At 40.6% G+C, this 12,250-nt stretch overlaps 1 protein-coding gene across 3 annotated transcripts in view; it reads left to right on the top strand.

Annotated features, from left to right (window-relative positions):
* Positions 1–12,250, top strand: part of micall1a (MICAL-like 1a) — a 30,604-nt gene that overhangs the window by 5,857 nt on the left and 12,497 nt on the right. For all 3 annotated transcript variants that reach the window (XM_084128945.1, XM_084128946.1, XM_084128947.1), the window contains exons 4-6: positions 10,073–10,173; positions 11,271–11,395; positions 11,627–12,180. In XM_084128945.1, the coding sequence (XP_083985071.1) occupies positions 10,073–10,173; positions 11,271–11,395; positions 11,627–12,180 (780 nt within the window). The remainder of the gene's footprint in view (positions 1–10,072; positions 10,174–11,270; positions 11,396–11,626; positions 12,181–12,250) is intronic.

Here is a 12,250-nt window from a genome sequence, read left to right as displayed (position 1 = left end):
GTTAGGCTGGCGCTGTCATCCTCACACTGCTATGACGTATGGTTCTGCGGTTCTACAGTTGGTTAATATTGCATTTTTGCCATGTCCTGGTGAACCAACTATTCCTTTCGACACGTGGCTACGGATGTTCCAGAATTATTTGTTTGTTGTTGGTGCTTCTGGAGATGCATGGCCGGTCGAGCGCAAACGAGCACTACTGCTACATTGTCTGGGGACTGAAGGACAAAGATTGTTCTATTCCTTGCCGAATCAAGGTGATACGATGGAAGATGCGATTGCGGCCTTGAAAGCGCATTTTACCCCTCGACGGAACATAGTGGCTGAGCGCCATGCTTTCATGAAACCTGTTCAGGCACCAGGAGAAACTATAATTCAGTACGTAGCTGCTCTATGGGACTTAGCGGTTACTTGTGACTTTGCAGCTACTTTGGACGACATGTCCAGTCATCGGATTCGTGAGAGACTGCTTTTGGAATCTGAATTGACTCTGGAAAAAGCCATTACTATAGCCACCCAAACAGAAGCTGCTGGTGAACAAGCCAAATTATTATCGAATACTCGTTCAGTTCCTGTGCAAGTGATACATGCAAAGCCTCCACCTGCAGCTGGACATTTCCGTCGTAGACCACCTTTAAAGCCACCGTCTACAATGCGTTCTTCAAAGCCTTCGTCAACTACTGCACCTGCTTCGTCCTCTCGTGAATGCTATCGTTGTGGATCTAAGAAACACCTCGCGAATGATCGTAGTTGTCCTGCTGCATCGGCACAGTGTAACTGTCAACTGTCAAAAGATGGGACATTATTCGCGGGTGTGTCATTCAGGACAAGCTTGCTCAGTGTGTGAAATTGGCTTGCCTGAAGTTCAGATCCTTTATATGCATGACTCACTAACTGATAAAATTCGGTGCACTGCTCTCATTGCGACCGCAACTGTGCCTATCGAGCTTACCGTGGATTCTGGGTCATCTGTTTCTATATTGCCTAAAATTGTGTATGAGACACACTTCCAGAAAGATGCTCTGCTGCCGCCTCCATTGAAACTGGTGACGTATTCTCGTGCTCCGATTCCTGTACTTGGCTGCTTACCTGCCACTGTCTCTATGGATGACATCACCTGCTCCACGTTATTCTTTGTGGTGGAATCTGGCACAGCTCTGCTTGGGATGGATCTTATTAATGGCTTACATCTTCGTTTTGAAGGCAATTCAATTTTGCCAGCGCAGTCATCAACACCTGTGCTGCGATTGTCTGCGTTGACGCCTTCAGCTGCTTTGGGATGTGCAAAAGGCTTTGTGCACAGAGTAAAGACTTCTCCAGCTGTTGCTCCTGTGCGCCAGAAACTCCGCCACTTACTGTTGTCTGTTAGAGCCGCAGTCAGTGAGGAAATTCATCGCCTTCTCGAGTCTGACATTATAGAGAGAGTAGATGCTTCGCCGTGGGTCTCCCCGATAGTAGTAGTACAGAAAAAGTCGGGTGCCATTCGAATGTGCGTGGATCTGAGAGAACCCAACAAGGCTGTAATTACGGATAGCTACCCACTACCACACATTGAGGAACTGTTGTCTTTGTTAAGGGGAACGACTGTATTTTCCACTATCGATTTGTAGAGTGCTTATTTTCAGTTGCCCTTACATGAGGCGATCTGACCGCCTTCATTATTCACAAAGGACTTTTCAGATTTTGCCGCGTACCGTACGGACTTGCTTCAGCACCTTCTGCTTTTCATAGAATGTTGGTAACAGTTTTGCAGGGACTTCCGAATGTTGCCAATTACCTTCATGATATCATTCTCTGGGGACGTACGCAAACTGAACATGATCACACGCTCAAAGCCGTTGTTCAGCGCTTACAGGATGCTGGACTGAAACTGAATCAATCGAAATGTCAGTTCAACAAAACCAGTCTGCGCTTCCTGGGCCATCTGGTGAATGCGCAAGGAATTCAACCTGATGAGGATCACCTTTCTGCCATTCTTCATGCACCCGCTCCAAAAGATGCACCTCAACTCCACTCTTTCATCGGTCTACTATCGTGGTACAATAAGTTTATTCCTAACTTTGCCACGGTAGTTGAATCTCTGCGTGCGTGCATCAGGCAGGGCTCAGATTTCGTCTGGTCGGAGGAAGGTCAGCAATGCATTGATGCTGTAAAAAAGTTGCTCATTGACAGTCCTGCACTTTCATTGTTCGACCCTGATTTGCCTACGGTGGTATCTACAGATGCCTCTGATTATGGTCTGGGCACTGTTCTTGCTCAAGTTCACGAGAATAAGACTGAGCGCGTCGTCGCTTTTGCATCCCGGACATTGTCGCCTGCTGAACGCAAGTACCCGACCATTGAAAAGGAAGCACTTGCGTGTGTCTGGGCAGTTGAAAAGTGGCGAACCTACTTGTGGGGTCGTAAATTGCTCAAAATTGCACTGCGGACTGTCTTTCTCGTCTGCCTTTGCCTGCTTCGGATGAAGACTGCATGGATGCTGAACCTGAGTTTGTGGCGTTTATGTCTCAATGTAATGCAATGTCAGCTCTGTCACCTGCTGAGTTTGCTTCTGCCTCCGCGACGTGCTCTGAACTGAGTGCATTATGCTCACAAATAGCTTGCGGTTGGCCTTCCTCTTCAACTTCTGTGGATAATATTCTACGTCCATACTTAAAACTACGTGACGAATTGAGTGTGGAGTTTATGATTATGTGTTCAGAGGGTCACGTCTGGTTGTGCCTGTCGCGCTATGGCACACGTTGGTGAAGTTAGCTCATGAAGGCCACCAGGGAATTGTGCGCACAAAACAACGCCTTCGTGAACTGTACTGGTGGCCAGGCATAGATTGTCTGGTTAAAGAGCACATACAGACCTGTCAAATGTGTCTGTCCTCTAACAAAACTGCCAACACCTCTGCTGTGCCGCTGCAGCCAGTGCCTTTTCCGTCTGTACCGTGGGACAAGGTAGCTGTAGATGTGGTGGGTCCATTTGAAACCGCTGTGTGGGACTCCTGAAGCTCCTGAAGCTCTTCAAAGGGTTTCTACCTGTGTGAGACGACCTCCTTGTTGGCTGGAAGACTGTGTTACTTAGTCACTTGCATTGCGTGAATATAAAGGATGAGTAATTCATTAAGTCACCTTGTTGTTGATTTTAATATGAATACTACATTCTTATGATTATCGTGAAACTTATTTTTGTTCTTTAGTCTGATTGAGATAAGTAATTATGTTACATAACCAAGTGAATGCTTTGGTAATTTTGTAACTTTGTGTTTCCTTTTGTTCTTAAATATCTGGGTAGACAGTTTGCTTTAAAGGAGAAGTTCACTTTCAAAAAAACTTTTGCTGATAATTTACTCACCCCCATGTCATCCAAGATGTCCATGTCTTTCTTTCTTCAGTCGCAAAGAAATTAAGGTTTTTGATGAAAACATTCCAGGATTTCCCCCCATGTAATGGATTCTATTGGGACCCAAACGGTAGAAGGTCCAAATGACAGTTTAAGTGCAGCTTCAAAGGGCTTTAAACGATACCAGACGATGAATAAGGGTCTTATCTAGCGAAACGATCGGTCATTTCCAAAATAAATAAAAAAGTTTAAGTTTTATAAGCACAAACGCTCGCCTTGCTCTGTTCTGTGATGCGCGTTGAAGACGTCACGTAATACGCAATTACGTTGAAAAGGTCACGCTTGACGTGTTTACAAATGTGCGGAAGGAGGACCATATACACATTTTCAAATGTATTTGTGTCAGTTTATCGTTTAAAATGCCCATTTCGTGTGCGTATCCTGGGTGTTTTAATATTAAAAAGCCAAAAAGAACATTTTCTTCAGGACAGAAATTTTTCAAGCGTGACCTTTTCAACGTAATTGCGTATTACGTGACGTCACGAACGCGCATCACAGAACAGAGCAAGGCGAACATTTGTGCTTATAAAACTTAAACTTTTTTATTTATTTTGGAAATGACCGATCGTTTCGCTAGATAAGACCCTTATTCATCGTCTGGTATCGTTTAAAGCCCTTTGAAGCTGCACTTAAACTGTCATTTGGACCTTCTACCGTTTGGGTCCCAATAGAATCCATTACATGGGGGGAAATCCTGGAATGTTTTCATCAAAAACCTTAATTTCTTTGCGACTGAAGAAAGAAAGACATGGACATCTTGGATGACATGGGGGTGAGTAAATTATCAGCAAAAGTTTTTTTGAAAGTGAACTTCTCCTTTAAGTGATGGGGGAATATGTTGTGTTCTTCTGTGCATATTGGCCAGTAGGTGGCGATAGAGGTTCGTGATATGTGATATTGAGAACAGAAGAATAAGAGAGTCTGAAGTGTTGCACCAGCTGCTATCGGTGTTGTTCTATTTTGCTACTTCTATTGTTCATTAAAGAGTTCCTTATTTAAGAATGCCTTTCATTCCTTCTTACTAAGGATATAATATTATCAAAACAATTGTTGAGAAGTAGTTAGGTTTAGGGATGAGGTTAGTAGACTATTATCTGCATAACACTATAGAGTGTATGCATTGACGTCACTTTCCCGCCGGAACACGCCCCCCCAGCCGGATTGAGTGGCAAAAGAGACTCTGCGTGACTGGATTTACTAGGGAAACTGCGAAATCGTGAGTAAAACAAACAATTGTCAGTTTAAACTAAAGGTTGGACTCGATATAGTGTTCCTTATAGCTTACCAAAGATCCAGTGATCCATGAATATTGACATGCAGCCAGGATTCGTGTTTCCTGACATTTATATATGCATGATTTCGACGTCGGGGAAATACCAAGCAAGTTTGCCTGTGCACGATTTATATAAATACAATATAGGTAGGTCTAAATCTGGGTGATCACCAGCCCTAAAACTTGTATAGTTTTTTGTCAGTGTTTATTTAAAAACGTCCAATTATGCAGAATAGACAATGGTAAATATTTAATTGATGAGTTGTCAATACCATATATAACAATACAATATATAGGATATGATTTTACCCCTAAATTCAGCATATTGATACAAAAATGTTAACTGCAAATCCAGTCCAGTTGTTTCTGTGAATTGCAGCGATTCATTTGCTTCTTTGTTCTGTAACTTTTGGCAGTCTGTAAAAATATACCTCAGAAAACTTGTTAAAATCCTTGCCAGCTGCATGCAACATAAAAGTGGCTTTCGCACCGGAGGAACCTTTTCATAGTTCTTAGAACTAATGGCTGAAGTACCTGTTTTTGGCGTGTTTGCACCACTGGAACTGGGAACGATTTTAATTCTAGGAACGCCTTTTGGGGGAACTAAATTAGCTCCTACTTCAGAGTAGGGTCTAACCCAGAACAATAGGAACAACCAGTGACATAAGTGTATACTGATTGGCTGAATGCACGCAAATAGGGCTGGGCATCATTCAAAAATTTTAACTACCGATACCTTGACTTTGATATCGGTTCCTGAACGATACTTTTTCCGATACCAATTTTATGAAATCAAGATTACAATACCTCAAAAAAACGTTAGTTTTATTTTTTCAGTTTGTTGACTTTTTTACAGACTCAAAGACTCATATAGTCATATACGTCACTTCAGATTTCCTACTGGCCTTGTGAATGCAACCAGGAAAATGGCATTTAGTTCTTAGGGAAACACACTGGTGGCTATTTCCTAGAAAGCCCCTTAACATACAGGACAACAAATTACTTTATTGTATTGATACTTTTCAGTGAATCATATATTTTCAGAACATCCAGTGTGTAGTTTCATTCACATCCAAATGACTCTTATGAGCCAATCAACATGATTTAGCATAAATGGTAAACTGGGGCATATTTAAGTTATAATGTCCATTTTACTTCAATCCTTCCACTCTCCAAACCACTTATCCTCTGTAGTGTCAGAGGACGTCACAGACGTGAACTAACTACAGTGTTTTCTTTAACATTTCTGTATGCAACAAGTGGATGTGATGTCACAGACAGTGTGACTGAAATTTCAAGTGACCGTCTGAGGTATTGTCACACTTGCTTCATTTAAGCAGTCTCGCATTGCATTAAAGAGCATAAATGGAAAGGGGACCGTATGGGATTAATATCCTGCCATGATTCAAAACTGAAAATAAAGTTCTGAAAGGTTGAAACTAAGTGTTCGAAAACTCAAAATCTTATAAAAAAAGTTTTGCAAGATCGAAAAATAAGTTTTGCAAGCTTGCAAAATGTAAAAAAAATAAAAAATATCTCTGCAAACATTGTTGTTTTTGAGATTTCCTTCTTCAGAACTGCAAAAAAAAAATTACGATGTTGCGCAAACAATTTTTCAGAGTTTCAAATTTGTCAGTGTTCTCCCACTGTATTAGTTTGTTTTCCAGGTTTGAAACCTTGTAAATGGTGATCTGAAAACTGGTGTGCGAATGTGTGAAAAAAAGTTTTGAAACTCTGAAAATAGAGTTTTGCAGGCTTGCAAAGTGGTAAAAAAAATAAAAATCTCTGCAAACATAATATTGTGTTTGAGTTTTCCTTCTTCAGAAGTGCAACACTCTTTTTTACGGTGTTGTGCAATCATTTTTTCAGAGTTTCGAATTTGTCACTGTTCTCCCAGTGTATAGTTTGTTTTCCAGATTTGAAACCTTGTAAATGGTGATCTGAAAACTGGTGTGCGAATAGGTGAAAAAAAGTTTTGAAACTCTGAAAACTGAGGTTCGAAAGGGCGCAATTTATTACATTACATTACATTTGCACTCCTATTGCAGACTATTTTTTCAGAGCTGAGTTTACAACACCCACTTTGCGGAGATACAGCCACACAGTTGCGAGCTTGCGACTCACGTGATTTGTGGCAGCGTTGTCACGCAGCTCTGCTCTGAAACTCTGAAACTCAGACTGAGCGAAAATGAAGCTTCGCAACTTCGCAACTTAAAAAAAGCCTGGAGGGAGGGCCTTCTGCTATTGGCCAATGCTTTGCTGTCTGCTGACGTACAGTCCAATCACAAGTTGTATTTACTGGAAAGGTGGGATTGACCGACTGCTCCGCCAATGACGAAATTCTCACTCTCGAAATTCTCATGCTCACTCGCCTCACACACAGTCTATGCTCACACAGCGAGCGACTCACTTTCCTCAGCTGGCGACTCACTCTCCTCACACAGCGAGCGACTTACTTTCCTCAGCTGGCGACTCACTCTCCTCACACAGCGAGCGACTTACTTTCCTCAGCTGGCAACTCACTCTCCTCACACAGCGAGCGACTTACTTTCCTCAGCTGGCAACTCACTCTCCTCACACAGCGAGCGACTCACTTTCCTCAGCTGGCGACTCACTCTCCTCACACAGCGAGCGACTTACTTTCCTCAGCTGGCGACTCACTCTCCTCACACAGCGAGCGACTTACTTTCCTCAGCTGGCAACTCACTCTCCTCACACAGCGAGCGACTTACTTTCCTCAGCTGGCGACTCACTTTCCTCACACAGCGAGCGACTTACTTTCCTCAGCTGGCAACTCACTCTCCTCACACAGCGAGCGACTCACTTTCCTCAGCTGGCGACTCACTCTCCTCACACAGCGAGCGACTTACTTTCCTCAGCTGGCAACTCACTCTCCTCACACAGCGAGCGACTTACTTTCCTCAGCTGGCAACTCACTCTCCTCACACAGCGAGCGACTCACTTTCCTCAGCTGGCGACTCACTCTCCTCACACAGCGAGCGACTCACTTTCCTCAGCTGGCAACTCACTCTCCTCACACAGCGAGCGACTCACTTTCCTCAGCTGGCGACTCACTCTCCTCACACAGCGAGCGACTTACTTTCCTCAGCTGGCGACTCACTCTCCTCACACAGCGAGCGACTCACTTTCCTCAGCTGGCAAATCATTCTCCTCACACAGCGAGCGACTCAGTCATGTACATTGGCCTAATATTATAATAAAATCTCAAGTACTGTATTGGTGCAATAACTAACTTAAGTAAACTGTTCAATTGTTGTGTTGTAAAAGTCATTTATTCTGAACCAATAATCTTAAATTGATTCTCATTGCATTTTTTTAAACATTTATAAAGGCAATTTCCCCCTAACTGTCATCTTTCAAGTCAAATTCTATACATTTTAAGTCACTATATTAGCCTACTTTTACCAATCAAATTGACTAGTATCAACAAAAAAAAAATTGTTCCCACTGCAGAGAAAACAGAATCTGCATCAGAGGTGGCATTTATAAAAAGTTTAATATGCAAAACAAGCATAAAAAAAAAAAAAAAAAAAAAACCTCAAATATTCAACATGAATGCATGGGGCAAAAATATAAAAATATTTAGTGTATATTATGTGTATTTTATGTTTGTTTAAGGACTGCTGCTGGCCAATAAAAAAGCCAATAAAACTTATGAATACAATTGTAGTTAAAAAACAAATAATAATCATAAAACATAATGGGGCATTCATGTTGAATATTCTTTTGAATGGTGTTATCAAATAATAATCTGTTATAATCTGATTGTAATTTATAGGCCTACAGTTAACTAATGTGATCTTTACAAAAACATAATGGTGTATGTAACTTTGAAATGTGTTTTACCTATTTTGATACCAATGTGAATCAGCAAAAATGGAAACGTCACTTTTTCAGAATATTCTATTTTAAAGATAATTTATAAAATAAACTTTTTAAAAAGCCGTGCATCCTGTTAGCGTATCCTGTGCGCTTTCGTCATTGGCGGAGCGGGCGGTCAATCCCACCTTTCCAGTAAATACGACTTGTGATTGGACTGTACGTCAGCAGACAGCAAAGCATTGGCCAATAGCAGAAGGCCCTCCCTCCAGGCTTTTTTTAAGTTGCGAAGTTGCGAAGCTTCATTTTCGCTCAGTCTGAGTTTCAGAGTTTCAGAGCAGAGCTGCGTGACAACGCTGCCACAAATCACGTGAGTCGCAAGCTCTCAACTGTGAGGGCGTATCTCCGCAAAGTGGGTGTTGTAAACTCAGCTCTGAAAAAATAGTCTGCAATAGGAGTGCAAATGTAATGTAATGTAATAAGTTGCGCCCTTTCGAACCTCAGTTTTCAGAGTTTCAAAACTTTTTTTCACCTATTCGCACACCAGTTTTCAGATCACCATTTACAAGGTTTCAAATCTGGAAAACAAACTATACACTGGGAGAAAAGTGACAAATTCGAAACTCTGAAAAAATGATTGCACAACACCATAAAAAAAGAGTGTTGCACTTCTGAAGAAGGAAAACTCAAACACAATATTATGTTTGCAGAGATTAATTTTTTTTTACCACTTTGCAAGCCTGCAAAACTCTATTTTCAGAGTTTCAAAACTTTTTTTCACACATTCGCACACCAGTTTTCAGATCACCATTTACAAGGTTTCAAACCTGGAAAACAAACTAATACAGTGGGAGAACACTGACAAATTTGAAACTCTGAAAAATTGTTTGCGCAACATCGTAAAAAAATGTTGCAGTTCTGAAGAAGGAAATCTCAAAAACAACATAATGTTTGCAGAGATATTTTTTATTTTTTTTTACATTTTGCAAGCTTGCAAAACTTATTTTTCGATCTTGCAAAACTTTTTTTTGTAAGATTTTGAGTTTTCGAACACTTAGTTTCAACCTTTCAGAACTTTATTTTCAGTTTTGAATCATGGCAGGATATTAATCCCATAGTTTCAAAGTGCACAAAAAAGAGATCCAAGGCCACTTGGACAATGAAAAACAGAAAGTTTTGTATATGTGTATATATACATTTAATGTCTTTTTAACACACACACACATATATTTATATAGTGATTTTTATGCTGGGGAAAAAATTGGGCTGATAAAATGTAGCATTCTTCACCTACTGTGTCTGTTGGACAAAAAATTCCCCACCCTGATTGTATTGAATAAGAATTTTCTGATCGTTTAGCATGGCGTGGTTGGAATTTGTTACACCACACTAAACATTTGGTGGTGCAAACAAACCAGCTTTGCTGTTTGCGCAAATAACTCATCCATGCTGCACAGATTTTATGTCTAGGTGGATGAACTTGAGTTGTATTTTCATTACATTAGTACTTTAATGTAGAAAAAAAATGCTGGACACATGCTACTGAATAACCTGTTTTTATCCTCTGTTTAGCTGTCCCCACATGCATAAAAAGCCCTGGTGGTCCTGGCCGCATTAAACCAGCCATAAAGAGGCCATTTGCTCCTCTGGAGGACTGTGACACTCAGACTGAGGTAAAGAAGACAGCTTTGTTTTTTTAAAAACAGACCTTTTCTTGTTCTGTTTCTTTTTAAAATCTGATTCCCTGGGTAGCTGTAGACCCAACGACACTATGTGCACAGACAAATTATCCTAAAATTTGCTGTTGCAGCATGAGTGGAGTGGAATTTATCATTACAACACAAGATGTAATCTGAGCAATGAGATCCAGTTTGGCCTGATTCCATGTATTCAGAGCAAAAAGTTGGCAAATCAGCTGCCAGAGCTAAATGATGTATTTGATTTTTGGTAGATATTGGTGAGCTGTACGAGTTAAAGGGGACCAAATCTAATTTTGCTTTTCCAGAAAGGGGTCATCTGTCCACCTTATACAGTTGTGGCCAAAAGTAATGTCCAGACAGGATATATTGTTTTTAGTGACTCTACAAGTTAGATTAAAACAAAAAATATTTTCTTCATATTTTTTTAAAAATATATATTACATTTTATGGAAGAACAGAACATTAATTTTAGACAACATAATCAGTTATTAACATTTTGTTTGTTTTCTCTTGTTTTTGTATATGTTCATAACTTCTTTGTATGACAGCATGGCCAAAAAATATGTTCACACAATTTGGCATGTCTCATTGCTTTATCACAAATAAAACAATTGACTCCATCACTCCAAGCACAACTGCGCAGTATGCTTACAAATTCTTTAACAATTTTTCAATGATATTTGATGAAAAGGAGATGTTAATTTTCCTAGGCTGGACATCACTTTTGCCCACTAATTTGCCTCTTTCACATTCTTTATCTTCTCTGTCCGTCTTTGACCAAGTTCCTAGCCAGTAAAATAGGTTGGTCAGTAAATTCATCTCATCAGTTTGAGATAAGCATCTGTTATTGTCATCCTGTGTTTTCAAAGTAAAACTTAGTACATTGTTTGCTTGAGACAATTTGTACCAATTTTATAATACCAAAATGTATTTTGTTGGTTCTATATACATATTAATACAGTACAGTGACAAAGTGGACAGAAATATGCAATATGGTCTCAAATTAACATCAATGGATTTTTCCTACCTTTCCATCTTCCATCCTGGTCCTGGTCCTTGGTGCTACACAGTCGGGTGCAGATAGCCAATCAAAACGCAGTACTCTGAGCAGCACCTGTTCCGTCTGTGGGAAGCATGTTCACCTGGTTCAGAGAATCCTCGTTGATGGAAAACTTTATCATCGGAACTGCTTCAGGTGACTGGCGGACTACCTAGCATAATATCTGCATCAGATGAAAAGTTGTTTCTTTTGTTTCTTTTTTGTCTATTGGTGTAATGCCATCCAGATTTCATCTCAGAATAATGTTCTGAATTTGCATTTTTGGAACAAACATGAATTATGGATTTAAAGCTTAGAGTGGAAAAAAACCATCATTCCTTTTGCTGTCATCACTTTTTTGAGTGAGAATTTCTGCTTTCGTTTCAGATGTAGGGAATGCAGCAGAACTTTACTGCCTGGTTCTTACAAGTTCACAGAAGATCCTGGATCATTAGTTTGCACTCACCACTTCACTAGATCTGTCTCCACCAATAAGAATGGTCATTCAGATATAAGTAATCGACTAGTCACATTAACCTCAACAAGCCCAAAAGATCCACACAGTAAGAGTTTAGAATCGAAAGCATCACACAGCGATGTTGAGATCACCCCAGTGAGAGAAGAAAAAGAAATAAGTGAAATAGAAGAAGCAGTAAGAGAGCAGCCAGATAGCAGGTCAAATGTCGAGATAGAACCTTGTTCTGCTAGTCCACCAAATCCTTTTGATGAATCTGAAGAGGAGGATCATGACACACAACAAGAAGACCAAAAGCTATCCGCTAATGTGGCCAATGGCGATGGGCCAACGACCAAAGTGAAGGGTACAGCAGCAGAGGGTCGACCAGTACCAGCGCCTAGACGGGTATCTGAGCCCACCCCTGCTCCTCGCCCTATCCCGAGGGTACGCCCACCCAGACCCTCTGAAAGTCCTACTGTCAATGGTGAGCAAAAATGTCTAACATAAAATAAAGTTATTTACATGCTTTGCATGTGTAAAATGTTTTTATCTAT

The sequence above is a fragment of the Abramis brama genome (assembly GCF_963993115.1).
Source record: "Abramis brama genome assembly, chromosome: 11".
NCBI classification, from domain to species: domain Eukaryota; kingdom Metazoa; phylum Chordata; class Actinopteri; order Cypriniformes; family Leuciscidae; genus Abramis; species Abramis brama.
The sequence above is the reverse complement of the archived record's forward strand: the minus strand, read 5'-3'. Positions and strand labels throughout refer to the sequence as shown.